Genomic DNA, 27,721 nt, shown 5'->3' on the forward strand with positions numbered 1-27,721 from the left:
ACTTTTCACAATATACATTAACGATTTGGAGAAAGGAACTGAAGGCACTGTTGCTAAGTTTGCAGATGATACAAAGATATGTAGAGGGACAGATAGTATTGAGGAAACAGGTGGGCTGCAGAAGGACTTGGACAGGTTAGGAGAGTGGGCAAGGAGGTGACAGTTGGAATACAATGTGGAAAAGTGTGAGGTTATGCACTTTGGAAGAAGGAATGGAGGCATAGACTATTTTCTAAATGTGGGAAATGCTTAGGAAATCAGAAGCACAAAGGGACTTGGGAGTCATTGTTCAAGATTCTTTTAAGGTTAATGTGCAGGTTCAGTCAGCAGTTAGGAAGCAAATGCAATGTTAGCATTCATGTTGAGAGGGCTAAAATACAAGTGCAGGGATGTACTTCTGAGGCTGTATAAGGCTCTGGTCAGACCCCATTTGGAATATTGTGAGCCCCATATCTAAGGAAGGATGTGCTGGCCTTGGAAAGGATCCAGAGGAGGTTCACAGAAATGATCCCTGGAATGAAAAGCTTGTCGTATGAGGAACGGTTGAGGACTCTGGGTCTGTATTTGTTGGGAGTTTAGAAGGATGAGGGAGGATCTTATTGAAACTTACAGGGTACTGCGAGGCCTGGATAGAGTGGATTTGGAGAGGATGTTTCCACTAGCAGGAAAAAGTAGAACCAGAGGGCACAACCTCAGGCTAAAGGGACGATCCTTTAAAACAGAGATGAGAAGGAATTTCTTCAGCCAGAGAGTGGTGAATGTGTGGAACTCTTTGCTGCAGAAGGCTGTGGAGGCCAGGTCATTGAGTGTCTTTAAGACAGAGATAGATAGGTTCTTGATGGGGTTATGGGGAAAAGGCAGGAGAATGGGGATGAGAAAAATATCAGCCATGATTGAATGGCGGAGCAGACTCGATGGGCCGAGTGGCCTAATTCTGCTCGTGTCTTCTGGTCTTATGCCAACAGGAAGATTATAAAATGGCAAAGATAACTTTATAATAAAAACACTGACATGGAAATAAGATTGCCTTAACATCTAGGAGAAGCAATTTTGAAATACCAGCAAGACAGACCCAAGATATTCAGGTTTAGATACAATTGGCAACAACTGCTACTAACCCACAGAGGACAGACGGGGCAATTGTCTGAGCTGATTTTGTCCACTGAAACTCTGCCAAGAGTAGGTTGGTTTTGGAGATCCTTCCTTGGAGTGACAGGTCAGTTTAACATTTTGTCCATATTCAGCTTTTCCTTCGATTGCACAAATTGGTTTTGATGGAGGCACTGGAAATCAAAGTCAGTATAAATTATTCAGGAGTTTTCCAAACCCCCAGCCCCCCCATTTATCTCTCAAAAGCAGTTGCCATGAAACTGTTAGTACATTGCTCTGAAATAATTTTCTCAGGTGCATTATACAACGAGTCGCATTTATATCATCGGGCCAAACCTTCCGTTTACCATCAGATTGCCACTTCTTTTTAACTTACCTCGGGTTGAAGCTACACATTTCTTACTTGAATTAGCAACCCGGTTCCTCTGGCAAATATTCAGGGTGGGATTTCCAGCCGCGCTTGCCCCAAAATTGGAAAATCCCACTGGACCTTTGTTTGGTCGGTGTCCCGCCTGCTACGATTTCCAGGGCGGGCGGGATGGGACAGATCTGCAGTCGATGTAGTTTCACCAGGGAAAGTGAAGCCACCAGTTACTCATGAGTTTTAATCCTGCTAGCTTTTCCTGGGTAACTATTCTGCTAAGAGTGACAGGACTATCCGATCTCTGACTTAAATCAGAGTTTTGGGAGCGTTCTAGGTTATTGACCAACGCAACTTGAAACATCCTGGATAACTCCCGTGTGGTCCTTACGTGGGGACTTCCGGGGAGCCCTGCCTGTGGACCTTTTAGGGTACCTCCAGGATCAAACATTCTGAAGACTGGAAGATCTGGACCAATGTCTTTGACATGCCAAGGCACACCACAAAGATTGTCAGTCAAACAAAGCACGTAATCAAAAGCTTGGAGTGAGTGCATGAGTGTATGTGAGTGAGTGGATATTTGGACACATAATTCCAGTGCTTGTGGCTCAGAGAGCCCGTGCATGGCTAAAAACAAATTAGCGATGCACAAGCGGGCACACTTGGATGAGCGCATAGATCTTGTAGAAGGGTTGGAGGAGGTTTCTTGGGTGGGAAGGAACAAGGCCACAGTGCAATCCGAATATTGCTCATAAAATCGGAGAATGACTAACAGACAAACTGCAAGGGATATCATTTTCTGTTGTAGTTGATACTCTTAGCATTTACAATTCCTATTTGAAAACACAAGTGTCCAGAATCTAAACTACTTTTATTTTATTGCTCAGTATTCCAGTTCTTAAACTCAATTTTAAAACGACCGACATCAGGCACTAGAAGGAGATTACATTTGTCTGTGGGTGATGCACAGTAAGAAATCTCACAACAGGTTAAAGTTTATTTGGTATCATGAGCTTTAGGAGCGCTGCTCCTTCATCAGGTGAGTGATTTGTGGGAGATGGGAAGAGAAAGAGAGGAAAAAGAAGAAAACACTGTTTGATTTAATCTTAATGTCTTGAGATGGCTAAAAGTAATATTGATCACTAATATCAGACCTGATAAAAACAGGACATAAGAAATAGGAGCACGAGTACACTCGGGGCTGATTTGATTGTGACCTTAACTCCACTTTCTTGACTGTCTCCTGTAACCCTCGACTCCCTTATGAACAAAGTCTGTCCAACGCAGCCCTCAATATAACCTTCACTCCTCAGAGAAATCCAAAGACCAAGAAATTCTTCCTCATCTCCACTTTAAATGGGAGACATTGTATCTTCAACTGTGCCCCGCGTTCTAGGATTCCCCACAAAAACAGCATTTGACCAAGCATGACATAAAGGAGTTCTTGCAAAATTGAAGTCAATGCGGATCAAAGAAGAAACTCTCCTCTGGCTGGAATCATATCAAACACCAAGGAAAATGGTTGTGGTTGTTGGAGGCCAAGCTCAAGTCCAGGACACCAGGAATTTACTGCAGGAGTTCCTCAAGTAGTCCCAAGTCCAACCATCTTCAGCTTCATCAATGATCTTCCCTCCATCTTCAGGTCAGAAGTAGAGATGTACATGGATGATTGCAAGATGTTCAGTACCATTCACCACCTCCTCAGAAACTGAAGCAGTATGTGCCTGGGTGCAGCAAGATTTGGATAGCATTGGGTTGCTAAGTGCCATGTAACAGTTGGTACCACACAAGTACCAAGGCAGTGACCTTTTCCAAATAAGAGAGAATCTAACTATCTCTGCTCGACATTCAATGGCATTATCATTATTGAGTAACCCACCATCAACATCCTGGGGGGTTACCACTGACCAGAAACTGAACTGGACCAGCCACATGAATACTGTGGCTCGATGGGCACAATCGAGGCTTGGAATTCTGCAGACAGCAACTCATCTCCTGACTCCCCAAAGCCTATCCAGCATCCACAAGGCACAAGTCAGGAGTGTGAAGGGTTGTCTGGATGAATGCAACCCCAATAATATTCAAGAAGTTCAGCAGCATCCAGGACAAAGCAGTGTGCTTGCTTGGCATCCTATCCAACACGTTAAACATTCATTCTTTCCACTATCAGTACACAGGCAGCATCTACAAGATGCACTGCAGCAAATCACCAGGCCTCCTTCAACAGCACTTTCCAAACCCATACCCACTATCGTCTAGAAGGTCCAGAGGGACAGATACATGGGAACGCCACCACTCACAACTTCCGCTCCAAGCCACACACCATCCTGACTTGGAACTCTATTGCTGTTCCTTCACTGTCGCTGACTCAAAATCCTGGAACTTCCTTTCTAAAGGCACCGTTGATACAAGTGTAACACATGGACTGCATCAGTTAAAAAAGAAGTGGCTGATCACCAGCTCCTCAAGGGCAACCAAGGATGGTCAATAAATGCTGGCCAAGCCCACATTTCATGATTGAATAAATTAAAGCACCAGTGACCTGTAAAAAATTTTACACAGATTTACATTGCATTTTATAACAGACCCGAGTTAAACATATCAAGCAAACTAAAAAGGTGTGAAAATAATTAATTGAGTGAATCTGAATCTTTCCTAGTGCCACCCTTCAAAATAGTGCAGTTCTATGAATGTTGGTTATTCTCCAGCATAAATAACACACACAAGCCAGGTTCAACACATGCAATTCTAGCTCAAAGCTTTTCCCTTCTTTAGGTCAAGAGCACTGAAGTACATTGTAAAGCACTCATTGCTTCTGCAGTCGCTATAAACTAACTCAGGATATACAGAGAACAAATCTGCGACATTGTCTTTCGGTTTAGTTTAGCTACTATACATTATTATAGAATCCCTACAGTACAGAAGGAGGCCATTCGGTCCATTGAGTCTGTGCCGACCACAATCCCACCCAGGGATTGCCCTATTCCCGTACCCCTCATTTAACCTGCTAATCCCTCCGACACTGGAGTCAATTTGGCATGCCCAATCCACCAAACCTGCACATCTTTGGTGTGTGGGAGGAAACCGGAGCACCCGGAGGAAACCCACGTAGACACGGGGAGAATTTGCAAACTCCACACAATCAGTGACCAGAGGTTGGAATTGAACCTGGGTCCCTGGCGCTGTGAGGCAGCAATGCTAATCACTGTGCCACCGTGCCGCCCCTAACTCATTAGTTCACTGAAAGTAGCTTTTTAAATCCACAGATGCTGCACCAATTTGAGAATCACTAAAAATGTAATTCCAAAGCAAACAAGAGTGGATGATTTACAGCTAAGAAATGTGCGAATGGCATCTTAACAATTCTCCCACATCAGGAACAAATGTCGGGATTATATAAAACACTGATGAGGCCACAACTGGAACAGTGTGTGCAGTTCTGGTCACCATATTACAGGAAGGATGTAATTGCTCTGGAGAGTGTGCAGAGGAGGTTTACCAGAATGTTGCCAGGTATAGAAAAGTGTAGCTAAGAGGAGAGCTTGGATAGGTTGGGTTTATTTTCCTTCGAAGAAAGGCGACTGAGGGGTGATTTGATTGACATGCACAAAATTATGAGGGGAAGAGATAGAGTGGACAGGATAAAATTGTTTCCCTTGGTGGAGAACTCTAGAACCTGGAGACATAGATTCAAGGCAAGTGGCAGAAGGTGCAGAGGGAACATGAGGAAGAGCTTCTTTTACGCAGAGGGTGGTGGGTGTCTGCGATTCACTGCCCGAGTAGCTGAAGGAGGCAGAGATCCTAAACTCTTTATAAAAGTACCTGGATCTGCACCTTACGTGCTGTAATCTAGAGGGCTATGGGCCAGGTGCAGGAAGGCGGGATTAGAAATGGCATCTGGGTGTCCTCGGGCTGGCACAGACAAGATGGGCTGAAAGACCTCCTTCTGTGCTGTAACTTTTCTATGGTTCTATTAGCTGACAGGCTGTTTTGAAGAGCTGTAATATGGTTCATAGCCATAAGTATACATCATGAACTAATCCTTTTCCTTTCAATGACTGGAATTGTGCTTATGCGAATAAATAAATGCTAATATCATTACTACTTATAGAAATAAGCAGAAACTCTTACCCAGTACAGTGACATCTATTCTGCCATCGCGGTTGCCATCTAAATCCAAAGGGTTTCTAACTTCAACCCCATAGAATCCACTGTCTTCCATAACCAATTTGCTGATCTGGATTGAGCAATCATTCTTATCAATGTCTCCTGTGAAATTCACTCTGTCCATGTAATTATTTCCAAGTTTACGGATTCCACCATAAAAGTACATAATTACATTAATCTATTTTTGAAAAAAAGGTTAAAATCAGCAAACAGCATATATACACAGAGCTTATTAAGCTTCAATATTCAGAGGACTGTTCCTCATTCAGAACCCTTTCAAGAATCTCTTTTTATGGAATTACACAATCCTGATGATTAGGATTGATGTGTTGTGGTGATTTGCTTAGTGGATTTAAGTAGGTCTCATGCTGCACTATTTCACTCCCTTTTAACGGTGGTGTATTAAACACAAACTCCTATTTGTCGATCATTAAGAGGTTCAATGCAGAAAATCGGGCGGCACAGTGGTTAGCACTGCTGCCTCACAGCGCCAGAGACCGGGGTTTAACTCTGGCTTCGGGTCACTGTCTGTGTGGAGTCTGCACATTCTCCCAGTGTCTGCGAGGGTTTCCTCTGGGTGCTCCGGTTTCCTCTCAGTCCAGAGATGTGCAGGTTAGGTGAAGTGGCCACGCTAAATTCTCCCTCAGTTAACCAGAACAGGCACCAGAGTGGCTTGATTGCAGTGTTAATCTAAGCCTACTTGTGACACGAATAAATAAACTTTAAAAATCTGTGGCACATAATAAACAGAACATAAATAAGATAAATAAAGCTCTAAAGCTTATTTATTAGTCACAAGTAAGGCTTACATTAACACTGCAATGAAGTTACTGTGAAATTCTCCTAGTCGCCACACTCCACTGGCTGTTCGGGTCAATGCACCTAACCGGCACGTCTTTCAGACAGTAGGAGGAAAGTGGAGCACCCGGAGGAAACCCACGCAGACACAGGGAGAACATGCAGACTCCGCACAGACAATGACACAAGCTGGGAATCGAACCTGGGTCCCTGACGCCGAGAGGCAGCAGTGCTAACCACTGTGCCACCGTGCCGCCCTACAACTAGGAAATCCATATTGGACGAATTACCCATCGCAACAGTTGCTTCAACAGTCTATAGGTAGTCAGAGAACCCTGATACATGACTTTCTCTAAAATCCTATTGAATTGTGAAGTAAGCATGAAAACAGGCAGGAGCACTTTGGCAGCCTGCTGCCCACCATGCCCAACTGAGGTCGCGTGCTATGAAATGGGCAGATGATTTCTGGTTACTTGTTTCTGCCACAGCCTTAAAAAAGAGTTTCACCTCCAAAGCCTTGTCCACTGCAAATTGAACACAATAGCTGTCATCTCCTCAAGATTATTGTAGATATTGGCACATCATCTGTATCACAATGTCAAATGCAATACAAGTCACGCGTACAAATATTCTCTATCCACATTCTCGAGGGCAATTAGGAATGAGCAATAATTGTTGACCTAACCAGCGACACCCACATCCCAAGGATGAATTTAGAAAAACATATACCAAGAGGAAACTGCTTAATTCCAGCTTCAACTTTAAATTTCCGTAACTCTTGAAATCCCAGAATTACATCCAAAAAGATAGCAATGGATTTCTCACCATTTTTTTCTCTGACTCTCAGACACAAACACCATTCCCAATGTGTACACTATAATGTACAAAATTCCAGCCAAATTCAATTGGCTGCTGGAGGCAATAAAGAAATATCCCTGCAGAGTATTGGAAATTTCATACTTCTCCGAGCTGAATGGACAGACACCAAGAATACAATAACATAGGAGAAAAGGCTTACAAGAACAGACTGTACTCAAAATGACACAGTAACAGAACAATTAGGTGAAATGCACTTCATCAGATGTGCCCTTGCACTGACACCATCCTAATGACAGATTTCACTCTCAAGCCACCCCGGACATTTCCCTGCTCAGCATGGGGACCATTTTGCTCTGCATCTTCCTCCTCCTCACCTTCCTCTCTAGCGCCTCACCCTCTTCCAGGCCAAGATATAGAGAATAAGGTGAACCAGCACAATGTGCAAGACACTTGAGGCATCAGAACTCCCATCTTCAGAGGCATGTTGTTGGTCCTGGTGAATAGATAGCTTTGTTGGGGGTCATGCAAAGGGTTAGCAGTTAGCTCTTCAAGGAATGGCCTTGTCCCTAAGAACCCATCCATGGAGGTTGGGTGGTGACATGAGGAGCTCCAGGACACCCAGACAATGAAGGCAGCTGCCAGGATGGCAAGCACACACAGGCATCAAGCTAGTAATCACAGAGCAGTTGAACACTTAGGAAATGGAAGCGGTTCCTGTTAATGATTCTCACTGGCCACACACAGATTGTCTCAAATCAGCATTATGAAGCATGAAATTAGTCATTTTCAAATGCTTTAGAAATATAACTTTTAGTTTGGGGATTAAACTGTTAAATGTAAGATAAGTGGAAAAGGCCTGGGTTTGATAAATTGGTAAACACCCCTAAGATAATTACCATCCAATGCCTTCCTGAGGTACTTGGCAGAGACGAAATGTCTCCAGTTGCCCTCTTAAGATGTTAAATTATCACCGTGGATCCCAGATCAAATAAATATTTGAGAAGCAAATGGTAAAAAAAATGTTGCTTCTACTTAATATTCATATGCTTTTCAGATCAAAGGTTGAAAATTGAAATGAATTAGTTGAAATGATCTGAACATCCCAGGTATGCCATGTTGCCATGGGAATAGATTTCACGAAGGCAGTCTTTTGGAGAGGCAGAGAGTAAACGGATGTGGCAGAGAGAGATGCCAGGAGTCAGTTTGAAAGACTGTGAGAAGGCGATGGTGCATCTCCCAACAGTCAGAACAAGTAGCAGAGAGGCCATTAGGAAGAGATGTTCCCGAGTTGGAGCAACTAAGTACAAATTACAAGTGGGACTCATGCTCAGAATGAAAGAACCAAGTACAAGAAGAATTAAAATTGTCAGATCTGCCTGGTAAAGCCTGTGAAAGGGATCAACAATGGAATGTTCACAATGGGAGTGCTCTGGAAGTGTAAGTGCCAGACTGGGAAACTGAAGATAATCAAAGTGAATTCCTGAGAGCTGTGGCACCCTATTGTTTGGTCCAAGGAGAAGCGAAAGAAATTACATGATCTTAGAAAGCATAATGGATCTCTCAAATAGAGTCAAAAACAGAACTGAAAGTGGTCTGTTGAGGTTTTCAAATCCAAGTAATGAAGGCTTCACAAATTAAATAGTGCTGTGTTAGTACTTGCTTTGCTTAATTCATGAACATTAAATGTTTTTGTTTAAAACACTAAACCTTGTGGCATAGTTTTTTCAATTAAAAGCTGGGCATTCAAATTTCCTTTTAATGATCTCCGTGGAGTTCAAAGCACTTGAGATGCAATTGTGTGCTGTCATTTGAAAGGTGTAAACATCTACAGCCGATTCTTGGAATGAGCTACAGGTGAAAAGGTTCAAGGCAACAGTGACTTTAAAAGGTAGAGCATGCTGGGCAATACTATGAGGCCTAAGGCCTCCCTCAATGAGAGCCCAAATCTCAGATAACATTTGCCCAAATGGAAGCAACCAACGTTTTCAGGTAACTTCATTTTAGCAGTTCACTGAATGCTCAGCTGGACTACCAAAGCTTACTGGACTCTGCCATCCCTGGCTCGTCTGGCCAATGTTCCCTGGAGAGTCACTATGGCTCAAGCATGCTCAGAACACCCGTTACCCTCTCAGCCATGAACCCTCCACCCAACTGAATGGTGCAGCCATATTTCGTGACTGTTTTGCTGCTTCCTTTGACTGATCTATCATGTAACCCAGGCCTTCCTACAACACGGGGCGGCACGGTAGCACAGTGGTTAGCACTGCTGCTTCACAGCTCCAGGGTCCCGGGTTCGATTCCCGACTCGGGTCACTGTCTGTGTGGAGTTTGCACATTCTCCTCGTGTCTGCATGGGTTTCCTCCGGGTACTCCGGTTTCCTCCCACAGTCCATTGGCCAGGTTAAAAAAAATTGCCCCTTAGAGTCCTGAGATGCGTAGGTTAGAGGGATTAGCGGGTAAAATATGTGGGGGTAGGGCCTGGGTGGGATTGTGGTCGGTGCAGACTCAATGGGCCGAATGGCCTCCTTCTGCACTGTAGGGATTCTATGATTCTATGAACATTTCCAAATTGGCCTTTGATGACTTGTCAAGCTCATTAAAAGATCAATGGGCCTTCTGTCTGAATTTGGCAGGTTGCTGTGTATCGCCTTTCCCTCCAAGCAAAATAGCTGACAATAGTAACGACAATGTTTTTTTTTGCATCTGCCCGCCCCCCCATATATCCTGCCCCTGGCGATGACAAGTCTCAACTCAGTAGGGTGTCAGCTTAGTCACGCTGAAGAATTGCTGCTCACTGTACGATCTGGCCCATTATAAAGTGGCATGTTACTGAGGGTAAATTCTGACTGTCACGAATGCTAATCCAGTTCACCTGCAATCCTCTTTCAATTCAGTACTTCAAATGATTCAAAAAACAGTGTTAGCAACAATTACATTTGTAACCATTTAATTCCAAAAGTACAACTTTCCCATTAGAAAAACCATTTATATTTACATAGTTGAGAAAAGAGCTGACGTTGCGAGTCCAGATGACCCTTCGTCAAAGCTTAGACAAAGGGTCATCTGGACTTGAAGCGTCAGCTCATTTCTCTCCTTACAGATGCTGCCAGACCTGCTGAGATTTTCCAACGCTTTCTCTTTCGGTTTCAGATTCCAGCATCTGCAGTAACTTGGCTTTTATATTTATAGTGACTTTAATGCAATAAAACATTACAAGGGCATTTCTCATAAAACAAAGTAGAACATTGAGCCACATGAGGAGATATTTGGTCAAATGACCAAAACGTTGGTAGACTTTAAGAAGCATCTTAAATGAGGAAAAAGTGAGGTAAAAAGGCATAGGAAGGAAATTCCAGAGCTTAGCGGTCAAGGCACGAGAGCACAGCCATCCACAATGAAGGGATTAAAATCCAAGGCTTACACTTACCAAGTCGCTATCTGGTTGGTCTGGGTGTTTAAACCATTGAATATTAAGTCCATCTCTGGATAGCACAGTTGAAACATATTTACAACTTAACCGCACATTACCACCTCTGGCAACCTCCAATGCATCCGTAGGGGTGATGACATCAATTGCATTCACAGCTGTTAGCACTGTAGAATTTAAAAAGGAGGAAAAATGCAGTTAGGTCCACGTGAATCTCTACCACATCAGGTGCTATCCTTTTTCAACAAGATTAAACGCTGGCCCAGATATCTCAGGGACAAAAGTGGGGACTTATGCTTGGAGCCCAAAGAGGTAGGGGAGATCCTAAATGAATACTTTGCGTCGGTATTCACTAAGGAGAGGGATGTGTTGACTGGGAGTGTCTCGGAGGGGAGTGTTGAACCGTTGGAGAAAATCTCCATTACAAAGGAGGAAGTGTTAGGTTTGTTAGAGAATATAAAGACTGACAAATCCCCAGGGCCTGGTGGAATCTATCCAAGGCTGCTCAGGGAGACGAGAGGTGAAATCGTTGGGCCTCTGACGCAAATCTTTGTCTCGTCACTGGACACAGGTGAGGTCCCAGAGGATTGGAGGATAGCCAATGTGGTCCCGTTATTTAAGAAGGGTAGGAAGGATAACCCGGGTAATTATAGGCCGGTGAGCTTGACGTCCGTGGTGGGGAAGTTGTTGGAGAAGATTCTTAAAGATAGGATGTATGCGCATTTAGAAAGGAATAAACTCATTAACGATAGTCAACATGGTTTTGTGAGGGGGAGGTCATGCCTCACGAACCTGGTGGTGTTTTTTGAAGAAGTGACCAAAATGGTTGACGAAGGAAGGGCCGTGGATGTTGTCTATATGGATTTTAGTAAAGCATTTGACAAAGTCCCTCATGGTAGGCTAGTGAAAAAGGTTGGATCCCATGGGATAAAGGGGGAGGTGGCTAGATGGGTGGAGAACTGGCTTGGTCATAGAAGACAGAGGGTGGTAGCGGAAGGGTCTTTTTCCGGCTGGAGGCCTGTGACTAGTGGTGTTCCGCAGGGCTCTGTATTGGGACCTCTGCTGTTTGTGATTTATATAAATGATCTGGAAGAAGGAGTAACTGGGGTGATCAGTAAGTTTGCGGACGACACAAAACTGGCAGGACTTGCAGATAGTGAGGAACATTGTCAGAGGCTACAGAAGGATATAGATAGGCTGGAAATTTGGGCAAGGAAATGGCAGATGGAGTTCAATCCTGATAAATGCGAAGTGATGCATTTTGGTGGGAATAATGTAGGGAGGAGCTACACGATAAATGGAAGAACCATAAAGGGTGTAGAGACGCAGAGGGACCTGGGTGTGCAAGTCCACAGATCTTTGAAGGTGACGTCACAGGTGGAGAAGGTGGTGAAGAAGGCATATGGCATGCTTGCCTTTATAGGACGGGGCATAGAGTATAAAAGTTGGGGTCTGATGTTGCAGATGTATAGAACGTTGGTTCGGCCGCATTTGGAATACTGCGTCCAGTTCTGGTCGCCACACTACCAGAAGGACGTGGAGGCTTTGGAGAGAGTACAGAGGAGGTTTACCAGGATGTTGCCTGGTATGGAGGGGCTTGGTTATGAGGAGAGATTGGGGAAACTGGGGTTGTTCTCCTTGGAAAGACGGAGGATGAGGGGAGACTTAATAGAGGTGTATAAAATTATGAAAGGCATAGATAGGGTGAACGGTGGGAAGCTTTTCCCCGGGTCGGTGGTGACGTTCACGAGGGGTCATAGGTTCAAGGTGAAGGGGGGGAGGTTTAACACAGATATCAGAAGGACATATTTCACACAGAGGGTCGTGGGGGCCTGGAATGTGTTGCCGGGCAAGGTGGTGGAGGCGGACACACTGGGAACGTTTAAGACTTATCTAGACAGCTATATGAACGGAGTGGGAATGGAGGGATACAAAAGAGTGGTCTAGTTTGGACCAGGGAGCGGCGCGGGCTAATTGTTCCTGGTTTCTCGTTTCAAGGCTTCATTCTACGATCATCTTGCTGGTGCCAGTACAGAGTGAGACTGCGGATAGTTGGGAACCTGTCTCGGGGGCAGGGAATTCATATGGTGTTCGTGGAAGTGGAAATGACTAGGGTTGGGAAGCATTTTCCAATCGGGGCCATTGTGATCTCCTGGACTCGTTTCGATCGCCTCAGGGGGTCGGAGAGGAATTTCCCAGATTTTTTTTTCCCCATATTGGCCCTGGGGTTTTTCACTCTGGGTTTTCGCCTCTCCCTGGAGATCACATGGTCTGGAATGGGGGGGTGGGGGTAAGTTAATAGGTTGTAATGAACAAAGCATCGTAGCTGTGAGGGACAGCTCGGTGGATAGGATATTGGTATGTAGATAGGCTGGAAAATTGGGCGGGGATCCTGGATTCAGGATTCAATCCTGGACCGGGGAGCGGCGCGGGCTTGGAGGGCCGAAGGGCCTGTTCCTGTGCTGTATTGTTCTTTGTTCTTTGTTCTATAACACACATTCTTTCTTCAATTATCACTGCCTACTCATGACATAAATTAGCATCATGCAGCAAGGTGATTGGATTTATTATTGTCCCATGTATTAGTATACAGTGAAAAGTGTTGTTTCTTGCACTATACAAAGTATCCCGTATAGAGAAGGAAAGGAGAGGGTGCAGAATGTAGTGTTACAGTCATAGCTAGGGTGTAGAGAAAGGTCAACTTAATGCAAGGTAGGTCCGTTCAAAAGTCTGATGGCAGCAGGGAAGAAGCTGTGCTTGAGTCGGTTGGTATGTGACCTCAGACTTTTATATCTTTTTCCCGACAGAAGATGGTGGAAGAGAGAATATCCAAGGTACATGGGGCCCTTGATTATGCTGGCTGCTTTTCCGAGGCAGTGGGAAATGTAGACAGAGTCAATGTATGGATGGTTTGCGTGATGGACTGGGCTTCATTCACGACCCTTTGTAGTTTCTTGTGGTCTTGGGCAGAGCAGGAGCCATACCAAGGTGTGATACAACCAGAAAGAATGCTTTCTATGGTGGATCCGTAAAAGTTGATGAGAGTTAGATGCATTGGCCACATGCTAAATTTTCCCTCAGTGTACCTGAACAGTTGCCAGAGTGTGGCGACTAGAGGATTTTCACACTAACTTCATTGCAGTGTTAATGTAAGCCTGCTTGCGACACTAAAAAATGAACTTATAACTTCCTCATGTCTTAAATGGGAGACCCCTTCCTTTTAAGTTGTGTCACCTTGTTCTAGACTCCCCTCACTAAAGGAAATATTTGCTCAGCATCAACCTTGGCACTCCTCTCAGTATTTTATATATTTCAATAAAATCACATCTCACTCTTCTAAACTCCTATGAATATAGGACCAACCTGCTCAATATCTCCAGTTAATCATCCGAGTATGTATACATGAGAACATAAGAACTAGGAGCAGGAGTAGGCCATCTGGCCCCTCAAGCCTGCTCCACCATTCAATAAGATCACGGCTGATCTTTTTCTGGACTCAGCTTCAATTACCCACCCGCTCACCATAACCCTTAATTCCTTTACTGTTCAAAAATGTATCTATCCTTGCCTTAAAAACATTCAATGAGGTAGCCTCAACTGCTGGGCAGGGAATTCCACAGATTCACAAACCTTTGTGTGAAGAAGTTCCTCCTCAACTCAGTCCTAAATCTGCTTCCCCTTATTTTGAGGCTATGTCCCCTAGTTCTAGTTTCACCCGCCAGTGGAAACAACTTCCCTGCTTCTATCTTATCTATTCCCTTCATAATCTTATGTTTCTATAAGATCTCCCCTCATTCTTCTGAATTCCAATGAGTATAGCCCCAGTCTACTCAAGTCTCTCCTCATAAGCCAACCCTCTCAACTCCAGAATCAACCTAGTGAATCTCCTCTGCACCCCCTCCAGTGCCAGTATATCCTTTCTCAAGTAAGAAGACCAAAACTGTACACAGTACTCCAGGTGTGGCCTCACCAGCACCTTATACAGCTGCAACATAATCTCGCTGTTTTTAAACTCCATCCCTCTAGCAATGAAGGACAAAATTCCAATGGCCTTCTTAATTACCTGCTGCAACTGCAAACCAACTCCTTGTGATTCTTGCACAAGGACATCCAGGTCCCTCTGCACAGCAGCATGCTGCAATTTTTTACCATTTAAATAATAGTCCATTTTGCTGTTATTCCTACCAAAATGGATGACCTCACATTTACCAACATTGTACTCCATCTGCCAGACCCTCGCCCACTCATTTAGACTGTCTATGTCCCTTTGCAGACTTTGTGTCCTCTGCACACTTTGCTCTTCCACCCATCTTAGTGTCATCTGCGACCATCAGTATATACTGGCGGTCATGCAGATTTTCCACCAGTTAGGTTGTTTTAAAACCAGGTGGTTCTCCTAAACAAAACGTTAGAACCTTGTTTCATATTGATTCACTCCATTACAAGCTTAAGTTGCAGGAATTCCAATGACCAGTTCAATTAGACATCATACAGAAGAACATAGAACATAGAACATAGAACATTACAGCGCAGAACAGGCCCTTCGGCCCACGATGTTGCACCGACCAGTTAAAAAAAAAACTGTGACCCTCCAACCTAAACCAATTTCTTTTCGTCCATGAACCTATCTACGGATCTCTTAAACGCCCCCAAACTAGGCGCATTTACAACTGATGCTGGCAGGGCATTCCAATCCCTCACGACCCTCTGGGTAAAGAACCTACCCCTGACATCGGTTCTATAACTACCCCCCCTCAATTTAAAGCCATGCCCCCTCGTGCTGGATTTCTCCATCAGAGGAAAAAGGCTATCACTATCCACCCTATCTAAACCTCTAATCATCTTATATGTTCCAATAAGATCCCCTCTTAGCCGCCGCCTTTCCAGCGAAAACAATCCCAAATCCCTCAGCCTCTCCTCATAGGATCTCCCCTCCATACCAGGCAACATCCTGGTAAACCTCCTCTGCACCCTCTCCAAAGCCTCCACATCCTTCCTGTAACGTGGGGACCAGAACTGCACACAGTACTCCAAGTGCGGCCGCACCAGAGTTGTGTACAGTTGCAACATAACGCTACGACTCCTAAATTCAATCCCCCTACCAATAAACGCCAAGACACCATATGCCTTCTTAACAACCTTATCTACTTGATTCCCAACTTTCAGGGATCTATGCACACATACACCTAGATCCCTCTGCTCCTCCACACTATTCAAAGTCCTCCCGTTAGCCCTATACTCAACACATCTGTTATTCCTACCAAAGTGAATTACCTCACACTTCTCCGCATTAAACTCCATCCGCCACCTCTCGGCCCAACTTTGCAACCTGTCTAAGTCTTCCTGCAAACTACGACACCCTTCCTCACTGTCTACCACACCACCGACTTTGGTGTCATCAGCAAATTTGCTAATCCACCCAACTATACCCTCATCCAGATCATTAATAAATATTACAAACAGCAGTGGCCCCAAAACAGATCCCTGAGGTACACCACTTGTAACCGCACTCCATGATGAATATTTACTATCAACCACCACCCTCTGTTTCCTATCCGCTAGCCAATTCCTGATCCAATTTCCTAGATCACCCCCAATCCCATACATCTGCATTTTCTGCAGAAGCCTACCATGGTGAACCTTATCAAACGCCTTACTAAAATCCATATATACCACGTCCACTGCCTTGCCCCCATCCACCTCCTTGGTCACTTTCTCAAAAAACTCAATAAGGTTAGTAAGGCACGACCTACCTGCCACAAAACCATGCTGACCATCACCTATCAATTCATTACTCTCCAAATAACTATAAATCCTATCCCTTATAATTTTTTCCAACATCTTGCCGACAACAGAAGTGAGACTCACCGGTCTATAATTCCCGGGGAAGTCTCTGTTCCCCTTCTTAAACAATGGACAATGGGACAAGAGGCCATTTTAAAATTAGACCACCATTTTTAATCAAAACATTTGAATTAAACAAGGTTTGACAAACACATGATACAACAATTTAAAAACACATTACATTGAAATACATCACATATTTGATTTTTTAAAAAATCGACAGATGCTCTTTCTCCAAGCAAAAACTGCTTTACTTGTTAAACTTAGCTTCTCAGGTTAATATTTTTAAAATGTCATTTCTCCCAACCTCTTTCGTCCTCTCCAAGGCATTGCTATCTTACTGGGACATGGTTCCATGGGCATTGTCTCGTGCCTCATCCAAGTGACAATTATTCATATGCATCCTGATGGGTAGCATTGGCAGGTCATTTGACCAGATTGTGGCTGGGGCTGAACCTCTCCTCCTCCACCATCAAGAATACAAACCTCAGTGAATCTTGCTTTCCTATCACATGTTTATTATTTTATTTAATTAATGCAAAGTCCCTAAGCCAAGCAGTTTCTCCCGGTCCTGCTGTGTCGAGTGTGGATAGGCCTCGGCCGAGTCCGTGGATTAGACACTCTTCTATGATGTGGTGCATAGTTTATTCTCTCTATAGGGGGCTGGCACTAATGCCCCATCTGTGGAGATAGGCCAAGCCCCTTATCACAGACATTGGGCACAATCTTACTGGCCTACTGCGCCAGTCAATTGGCATGGCGAGCCAGGAAGCGGCCCAAAAAGCAGGGTCGCACCAGGCGCGGATTGGTCTTGCACCGAACGCCATTTTCCTGGCTCTCTTTCACTGAGATATTTAGATATTGTCATGATTGGCATGACATTAACGTCTCTGGCCTTTTCCAGCCTCCCGGACATTTAGAATCACTCATGGTCTCCACCAAAGAGGATCAGGCAACTACACTGGCGGGGGGGTTTCAATCTTAGGCTAATGAAGCCCCTGGGTGGTCGGGGGCATAGTCAGGCAGTGCCCATTGAACATTGCCAGCCTGGCAGTGCCGGGGGTGGGGCCTGAGATCAAGGTGGGGGGCTGATCAGCAGATGGGGATGGTGTGATCAGCAAAGATTTGGGGGGGGGGGGGGGGGGGTGGGGGGGGGGGGTGCCGTGACAGGGGACTCATTGGAAGGGTCCCGATGCTGATGACCCATGTCGCAATGGAGGGGGTTACACAGCTGTCGGGCAGGAGGTCTCACAGTGCACTGGTAATCGGTGTGCCAGCTTACCTGGCATCCATAAGCTCACCACCCCCCCTTCCGGTGCGAATCTACCAACTGCCAAAAAATAAACCGACAAGATTTCAGTGCCAACCACTCCGGTTTTCGGACTCTGAATTTTTTTGGTAAGATTGCACCCATTGAATCTCATGGTTATCAAAGCCAATTTGAAAATCATTGGGTAGCATTCTAAGTTAAAGCCAATTTGCTAATTAAGCTTAAAATCTGTGTTTTTAAATTATTTCATGGCATGAGTGCACCATTGGCAAGTCCAGCATTTTTTACCCATCGCCCTCAAGATGGTAGAGGTGAGCTGCCTTCTTAAACATCCGCAACCCCTCCTATCAGTTCAGTTAGGGAGGGAGCTGCAGGATTTGACCCAATGGCGATGAAGGAATGACGGTATAGTTCCTAATCAAGATAGTGTGTGATGTGGAGGGGAATCTGCAGGCCCTGGTTTTCCCATGCACCGGTTCTTCTAGGTAGCAGAGGTCATGGATGCACAGGGTGCTTTTATAAAAGCACAGATGAATTGCTGCAGTGAATTTTGTACACAGTACCATCATGCACCAATGTGGAGCGAGTGAATGGTTAAGTGATGGACGGAGTGCCAATGGAGCAGCTGCTTTGTCCTGCATGGTATCAAGCTTCGAATGTTGTCACAGCGGCACTCATCCAGGCAAGTGGGGAGTCATCACCACACCCCGGACTGGAGTCGTCTCAATGGAGGACAGGATTTGGGAAGTTATTCGCCACATAATTCTGACCGGTGTTGGTAGCCACAGCATTTGTATGGCTGGTTCAGTTCAATTTCTGGTTAATGGCAACCCCCCACGGTGTTGATGGTGGGGGATTTGGCGATTGGAATGTCAAGGATAGATGGTCAAATTCTTTCTCGTTGGGGGTGGGTCATTGCCTGGCACTTGTCGGAATAGACAAAAATGATGGAAGTTTTGGAAGCAACAGATGTTTGTTGAAGTTAGTTTGATGGGGGTTGTACTCTGTGGCCTGGTGTCGGTATCTGTAATGTTTCTGATTTACATCAGTGGCTTGCGTGAAGGTAATGCAAACTGGTTCAATGTTCCAATAAAACAAAGTAGGAGCAACAACAGAACCTGAGAGTACAATTCAAAAGCAACAATGCGGTGGATGGATCAATGAGAAACTAAATTAAAGATGGACAAGTATGAAGTGTTCTACAAATAATGGGGAAATTAGCTACCTATATATTGCATCAGTATAGCTCAAACAGGGATGATGTTGAAGTGGACTGAGAGTCTTACCGGGACTCAATGTTGCACATTGATTGGTATAAACAACCAACAAAAGCAGTAAAATGTTGAACCATATAACAAGATTAGTAAAATGTAAGTCAGGGAAAGTTATGACCAAATGCTATATAGTTTGGTCCAACCCGTGTCCAGTCTGATCACTAAGCCACACGTTAAACTGTTAGAGACAATGCTGGAGGACAGAACAAAGCTTCTGTCAATGACTTCTGCTTTGAGAGAAAACTGAAAACGTGGAATCGGCTGCCGTCAGTGGTGGTGGAGGCGAACTCAATAGGGTCTTTTAAGAGACTCCTGGATGAGTACATGGAGCGTAATAGGATGGAGGGTTATAGGTAGGTCTAGAAGGTAGGGATGTGTTCAGCACAACTTGTGGGCCGAAGGGCCTGTTTGTGCTGTAGTTTTTCTATGTTTCCTCAGCCTTGGAAGGAGATGTGAACAATAAAACTATATGCGGCACTAGTCCGACCACACCTGGAATACTGTGAAAAGTTTTGGTTCCCTTATTGAAGATATACCAACATTGCAGGCAGTCCAGAGAAGGTTCACCAAGTGATCCTAGTGGGGTTTTTTTAAACAAGGAGGTTGAGTACAGTGAACCTGCACTCAATGGAGTTTAGAAGAATGAGAGGTGACCTTATTGAGACATATAGGATTCTCAGGGGGCTTGACAGGGTAGATGCTGAGAGGTTGTTCCCCCTTGTGGGAGTGTCTAGGACCAGGGGGCACAATCTCAGAGAAAGGGGTTGCCCATTTAAGAAAGAGGAGGAGGAATTTTTAAAGTTTATTTATTAGTGTCACAAGTTGGCTTACATTAAAACTCTCAGAGGTAGTGAGTCTGTGAAATTCTTTACCAGAGGGCTGTAGAGGCTGGGTCGTTAAGTGTGTTCAAGGCAGAGATGGACAGATTTTTAATCAGTAAGGAAATCAAGGATTATGGGGATAAGACGGGAAAGTGGAGTTGAGGATTATCCTATCAGATCAGTCATGATCTCATTGAATGGAGGAGCAGACTCGATGGGCTGAATGGTCTATTTGATTGGATTTTATTTGTCACATGGATTAATATACACTGAAAAGTATTATTTCTTGCGCACTAGACAAAGCATACCATTCATAGAGAAGGAAACAAGAGAGTGCAGAATGTGTTACATTCATAGCTAGGGTGTAGAGAAAGATCAACTTAGTGCAAGGTAGGTCCATTCAAAAGTCTAATGGCAGCAGAGAAGAAGCTGTTCTCGAGTCGGTTGGTACGGGACCTCAGACTTTTGTATCTTTTTCCCCGGTGGAAGAGAGAATGTCTGGGATGCGTGTGGTCGTTAATGATGCTGGCTGCTTTTCTGAGGCAATGGGAAGTGTAAACAGTGTCAATGAGTGGGAGGCTGGTTTGAGTGATGGACTGAGGTTCGTTCATGACCTTTTGTAGTTTCTTGCAATCTTGGGTAGAGCAGGAGCCATACCAATCTGTGACACAACCAGAAAGAATGCTTTCTATGGTACATCTGTAAAAGTTGGTGAAAGTCTGAGTGGACGTGCCAAATTTCCTTAGTCTTCTGAGAAAGTAGAGGCATTGGTGAGCTTTCTTAACTATAGTGTCAGCATGGGGGGGGGGGGGAAGAAACCAGGACAGGTTGATGGTGATCTGGACATCTAAAAACCTGAAGCTCTCGACCCTTTCTACTTCGTCCCCAATAATGTAGACGGGCATGTCTAACTCCTACAACTTACAGTTTTATGATTTTAAAAGGTGCATATTATGGTAAATAGAATAGAAAAAGACTCAGATGATCACTTTCACAGTAAGATAATGGCTACCCAGATTCAAACCAGTAAAGGAACTGATGAGAAATTCTTCACTAAGCCCTGTCAGTTCAACTAAATAAACTCCTGAAAGGACAAAAGTCAAGATGACTCAAATTATTTGAAGAACAATTCTTGGCAGTTGTTTACGTGAAGGTTAAATTTTCCAAAGTTCAGCTGTAATTGCTTTATGAAACAAAATAAGGCAGTGGTTTGTATACACGAATCGGGTTTTTCCAGCCATCCTTGCAGAGTGCTGTGGATTTAGTAGGGGTTGGAAATTGTGGTATGAATGAGGATTATTTAATTTAAAATGTTGTACTACAGAATGCTATAATCCATGACTCAGACATGTGTTTTTGGACTTGCAATGATGGGTAATATTCAATAGGGTTCAAAGTTGTTGTTCAAAGTTGTACATTAGTGGAGGTCGCTTAGTTACCATACAATAAACATAGGTAGAGAGTTCATGTCATCTATATTTGTACGGTCAAGATTCCCAAGGAAACAAGAAGAGTGTTAATCAAATGACAGAATTGTTTTTTAGTTTATTTATTCATATCACAAGGAAGGCTTGCATTAACACTGCAATGAAGTTACCTTGAAAATCCCCTAGTCGCCACACCCCGGTGCCTGTTCGGTTACACTGAGGGAGAATTCAGCATGGCCAATGCACCCAACCAGCACATCTTTTGGACTGTGGGAGGAAACCGGAGCACCTGGAGGAAACCCAGGCAGGCACGGGGAGAACATGCAGACTCCGCACAGACAGTAACTCAAGCCAGGAATTGAACCTGGGTCCCTGGTGCTGAGAGGCAGCTGTGCTAACCACTGTGCCACCGTGTTACAGCACAAGCCTTAGACCTGTATTCCTGCAAACCACACTTTTGCATTTTAGTTTTCTTTAGAACAATTTTACCACACAATTATTTTATTTCCAGAGCAAGAAAAAGTTAAAGTTTATTTATTAGTCACAAGTAAGGCTTACATTAACATTGCAATGAAGTTACTGTGAAATTCCCCTAGTCGCCCCAGTCTGGCACCTGTTTGGGTCAATGCACCTAACCAGCACATCTTTCAGACTGTGGGAGGAAACCAGAGCACCCGCAGGAAACCCACACAAACACAGGGAGAATGTGCAAACTCCACACAGATAGTGACCTAAGCTGGGAATCGAACCCAGCTCCCTGGTGCTGTGAGGCAGCAGTGCTAACCACTGTGCCACCCGGGCAGCACAGTAGCACAGTGGTTAGCACTACTACTTCACAGCTCCAGGGACCTGGGTTCGATTCTCGGCTTGGGTCACTATCTGTGTGGAGTTTGCACATTCTCCTCATGTCTACGTGGGTTTCCTCCGGGTGCTCTGGTTTCCTCCCACAGTCCAAAGATGTGTGGGTTAGGTTGATTGGCCATGCTAAAATTGCGCCTTCGTGTCCTGAGATGTGTAGGTTAGAGGGGTTAGCGGGTAAATATGTAGGGATATGGGGGTAGGGCCTGGGTGGGATTGTGGTCGGTGCAGACTCGATGGGCCAAATGGCCTCTTTCTGCACTGTAGGGTTTCTATGATTCTGTGAATTACAGACTAGTCGGTTTAACCTCACCTGGTGGGAAAGCTTCTAGAAACAAATGATTTGGGTCAAAATTAAGTAGCAACTTGAGAAAATGCAGGTTAATTAAGGAAAGCCAGCACAGATTTGTTATGAGGAGCTTGTGTTCAACTAACTAGAAGTTTTTTTAATAAAGGTAACAGAGAGGGTTGATCAGGGTAACACTGTTGATATGATAGACACGGGCTTCAAAAAGGGATTTGAAATGTGCTGCACAACAGAATTGATATATAAATGAATGACCTAAACCTTGGTGCATATGGCATAATTTCAAAAACAGTGGATACATGAACGTTGGAAGCTTTGTGGACAGTGAGGAAGATTGCAGGCAGGTCTGCGGAATGAGTGGACAATTGGCAGATGAAATTCAATGTAGAGAAGTATGAGGTGATTCATTTTGGTAGTAAGAACATGGAAAGCCAATATAAAATAAAGGGTAGAATTCTAAAACAGGTACAAGAGCAAAGGGACATGGGGGTATAGATGCATAATTCACTGGAGGTGAAGGTTAGGTTGGGAGCGCAGTTAATAAAGGATGCAGCATCTTGGGTTTATTAACAGGAGCATAGAGTACAACAGCAAGGAAGTCATATGAAACCTGTAAAAAAAAAACAAGGGTAATCTGTCCAGTTCCAGGTGCTATACTTCAGGAAAGGTGTGAAGGTATGAGAAGCAGTGCAGAAACGATTCCCAATAACGATCCAGGATTGAGAAACTTTGGTTTCAAAGATAGATTGGAGAGGTTTGGACTGTTTTCCTTCGGGAAGGTTGAGAGGAGATTTGATAAAGGTTTTCAAAATCATGAGGGATCTGGACAGAGTAGATAGGGAGAAACTGTTCCAGACAGAGTAGATAGGGAGAAACTGTTCCCATTGGTGGAAGGATTGCGAACAAGGCGGCACAAATTTAAGGGAAGTGGCAAGAGAAACAATGGACACAAGGAACAAATTTTTCACACAGCGAGTCATTGGAATCTGGAATGCACTGCCTGAGAGTGTGGTAGAGGCAGATTCAATCAAGGTATTTAAGAAATAATTGGATTATTATCTGGAAAGGAAGAGAAGTCCAGGGGGTGGCGCTAGGTAAATGCGCCTCTGGAAAGTCAGCCTAGATGCAATGACCAGAATTTTACTGCCCCGCCCGCCACAGAAATCAGAGCGGGCAAGAGGCGGAAAATGGGAAGGTCTGTTGACCGCGGGCGGGAATTTACAGTTTTGGTACGAGCGAGGGCTAAAATCCCGACCAATGAGTAAAATGGTCTCTCCTTCCGTGCTATAACCATTCTGTGATCTGACATAAAAGGAACTGAACATTTGGAGCTGTAGTGAAGGCCCTGAAACTATTATTTTTGTTCAAATATCTAACCCCTCCAGTAAGAGACTATTGGTTTTTTTTATACAGATTTTACATTACTTCCTTGCTTTAGTGATTGGCAAAAGAATTAGAAGTGATTTTGATTTGAGTTATTATTGTCACATGCATTAGCATACAATGAAAAGTATAGTTTCTTGCGCGCTATACAGACAAAGCATACCGTTCATAGAGAAGGAAACGAGAGAATGCAGAATGTAGTGTTACAGTCATGGCAAGGATATGAAGAAAAATAGTTATGATGTGGAACGCATTGCTGAAAAAGCAGTGGAAGCAGATTTAATAACTTTCAAAGAGGGAATTGGATAACTATTTGAAAATGAAAAAAAGCTGCATAGTTATAGGGAAGAGATGGGAAGGCAGACTTATTGGATAGTTCTTTCAATGAGCCAGCTTAGTTACAATGGACTGAAAGGCTTCTTTATGTCCTGTGTCATTTTATGGTTTTAAATTATTCTTTAGCTCGAATAGTAAAATGGTCAATTAATGTTGAGAAAAAATAGTAAAATAAGGTGCATTTAAATCAGCAGAGTATTTAATTTCTTGGTGTAAGATTATGGGAAATAAACACAATTAATTTATAAAACACAATTGCGAAATCATATCACAAGTTTCAGTCACACCCAGTTTCTGGCATCATCCTATTTCATTCAACCACTAATAAGTTGTAGTACACATTCTTGTAGCGGACTGAAGAAGTGCTGCATCTTTTAGTTGTGACAAATGCCCCATCAACCTGCTCAGGTGGAAGGGTGTAATCCCTTTGCATCTTTGAGGGGAACAGAAAAGTTCTCCCAATGTTCCAGTCAACATTCATTCTCTATTAAGGAGCAGAAGAAACCAATTTTCAGGTCAATTATCTCACTGCAGTTTGAGCCACCTTGCTGTGAGGAAATGAATTACTTGCTGTTTTTATGACAGAGTTCCACCCCTATGAAACCTCGTTGTAAAGCATTTGGAGGACATATTGACCAAGACATTATTTGAATTCAAATTTGTCCTTCCTTTTGTTGCAAGTGACAGGATCCTCAGCCAGCCATCCACAATTTTAGTGTATAAACAATCTGATTAGCCATGTTACTATTACAATTACACTGTTGAGTCATGGTAAACAGGTACAGCAAGTAATTAAGAAAATTAATAGAATATCATTTATTGTGAGAGGGAATTGAATACAAAAGTAGGGAGGTTATGCTTCAATTATTTAGGGCATTGGTGAGACCACATCTGGAGTAGTGTGTACAGTACTGGTCTCCTTATTTAAGGAAAGATGTAAATGTATTCGAAGCAGTTCAGATAAGGTTTACAAGACTAACACCAGGAATAAGCAGTGTTGTCTTATGATGAAAGATTGGAGGTTAGGTTTGTATCCACTAGAGTTTACATGACTAATCATAGAATCCCTACAGTGCAGAAGAGGCCATTCAGCCCATCAGGTCTGCACAGACTCCCTGTCAGAGTATCATACACAGGCTCTCTCCCTCACCCTTTCCTATAACCCCACACATTTCCCATGGCCAATCCCCCTAACCTACACATCTTGGGACACTAAGAGGCAATTTAGCATGACCAGTCCACCTAACTTGCACATCTTTGGAGTGTGGAAGGAAACCCCTGCAGAAATAGGGAGAGTATGCAAACCCCACGCAGACAAGTCACCCAAGGCCAGAATTGAGCCCAGGTCCCTGGAGCTGTGAGACAGCAGTGCTAACACTGCGCCGCCCCACTGCAAGGCAACTAGATCAAAGCCTTTAAGATTCTGAGGGGTATTGAACAGGGTGGATGTGGAGAGGATGTTTCCTGTATCGGAGAATCTAGAACGAGGGGCCATCGTTTAAAAAAATAAGGTGTCACTCGTTTAAGATAAAGATTAGAACATTTTTCTCCGAGGGTCGTGAATCTTTGGAAATCTGTTCCTCCAAAGACGGTGAAAGCAGAGTCTTTGAATATATTTTTTTAGGCAGAGCTAGACAGATTCTTGATTGACAAGGAGGCAAGCAGGAATGTGGGGCTCAAGTTACAAGAATGATGGAGCAGGCTCGAGGGGCCTACTCCTAATTCCTATGTATCAATGTTGTTATTGGATAACTGGAACAAGTTAGTACAATTGTTGGCTAATGAGACCCTGGGGAAGCTGTAACCTTTGACCAAGGGTGCATGAGTGAAGTTCTTTCTTGCCTCCATGACCTTGAAAATGATAAGGTTTGAAATAAGTTTTAAAAATAGTGTGGCACATGGCACACAGATTGTCACCCTCATCTTCCCCTGCCCAAGCAGGAAACTAGACTGTGACATGAATTCAGACAAAAGTTCAGTTTAAATAGGAATAAAAGTTTATTCCTTTCTCACAGTTACAAAGCCGATTTGTAGAGTGGACGGGGCAAGCCTTTAATCCATTTCCTCGCTCGCAAAAAAACAATTCACTGTCTGTGCAGAGTCTGCACATTCTCCCCGTGTCTGTGTGGGTTTCCTCTGGGTGCTCCGGTTTCCTCCCACACTGAAAGACGTGCTGGTTAGGTGTATCGGCTATGCTAAATTCTCCCTCAATGTATCCGAACAGGCGCCAGAGTGTGGCGACTAGGGGATTTTCACAGTACCTTCATTGCAGTGTTAATGTAAGCCTACTTGTGGCTAATAAATAAACTTTAAATACTTTAAAAAACACAGCATCTGTTACACTGCAACTCTTCTTTACACTTAACATGGCAAATCGGATCACAACCCTTCAATGACTGCCCGTCTTATAAAGCTCTTCCTTCAACTGATTCTTAACGAATTAACAGGATGATAGGGAGTGGGATAGCTTGATCTTGGTTTCAGATAAAGCTCGGCACAACATCGTGGGCCGAAGGGCCTGTTGTATGTTCTAATTTTTTGCATTTGGATTAGTCTCTCGCTCTCCTGTTATGCTCCAGGTAGTTTAGCCATTAACTCTGACCTGGTTTGGTAGCTTCCCCGAATGAGGAAGTGATTGGTTTAACAAATAAGAGAATCGAGGGAGAAAAAAAAAACAAAGTGCCTAAAAGTAATCAGAATAACCCAATACACGGCGTGTGGACATTGGTTTTAACTGGGTTAAAACAAAGAGAGATGGGAGCAGAGTTCTTATTTCCACCCTCACACTTAACGAAGACGATGAATACAGTTCCAGCTCTCTGACCAAACTCCATTCTCAGGTGAATTCGAAACCGAGGGTTCGTTTTTTCCTCTCTCTGCAATGTAAGGTGTGGCTACCAACCATGATTCCAGGTACACAGATCAATCGGAACACCTACCAGACAACAGAGTCAGCCCAACTCCAGCAAACATTCTTCTATCAACTCTGAACGATGGTGAGATGTTTAAAAGGAGCGAACCCTCCACGAAGCGAGTGTAAACTGAAGGCATTGATTTAGTGATAACCTTCCAACCTGCCTCCTCCTCTGCCAGATCGCCTGCTCCCGGAAGAATGAGGATATGTCAATCATTGCAGGGGCTATCTCATTGGAGCACCGCAGAGCTCCTTCACTTTGATTGGGACCAAGTGCTGTACAAAGCTCAAGTTTAATAACACCACAAAATCCTCCCCTTTTAACAGCGACAAAACACTTTGTAACCTCGTCCATGACTATTTCCCAAAATGTTCTCATCTCGAAATGATTTTCTGATATGCTAATGACGTTCAGGTGGAAGTTTATGGAAACCAGTCGAGTCTGGTGGACGTTCATAGTTTCTCCAGTCGGTGATATAACTGAATGCTCCAAGTGCCGAAGAATATTTCCACTGTACCGCACGCTACCTGGCTTTATTTTCAAGTTAGGTGAATGAGGAGGCTTAATTGTACAGCACTATTTTTTTAAAAAGCGGGTTTTTCTA

At 43.9% G+C, this 27,721-nt stretch overlaps 1 protein-coding gene across 1 annotated transcript in view; it reads right to left on the reverse strand.

The window, feature by feature from the left end:
- gpa33a (glycoprotein A33 (transmembrane), paralog a) overlaps nt 1-27,292 on the reverse strand; it is a 48,261-nt gene extending 20,969 nt beyond the window's left edge. Inside the window, 4 exon segments of the mRNA XM_078232960.1 lie at nt 1,119-1,283; nt 5,603-5,816; nt 10,683-10,849; nt 27,142-27,292. Of these exon segments, the coding sequence (XP_078089086.1) occupies nt 1,119-1,283; nt 5,603-5,816; nt 10,683-10,849; nt 27,142-27,253 (658 nt within the window). The 5' untranslated portion in view covers nt 27,254-27,292.
- Between the last annotated feature and the right edge of the window lie 429 nt (nt 27,293-27,721).

This window comes from Mustelus asterias, chromosome 17 (genome assembly GCF_964213995.1).
Source record: "Mustelus asterias chromosome 17, sMusAst1.hap1.1, whole genome shotgun sequence".
NCBI lineage: Eukaryota > Metazoa > Chordata > Chondrichthyes > Carcharhiniformes > Triakidae > Mustelus > Mustelus asterias.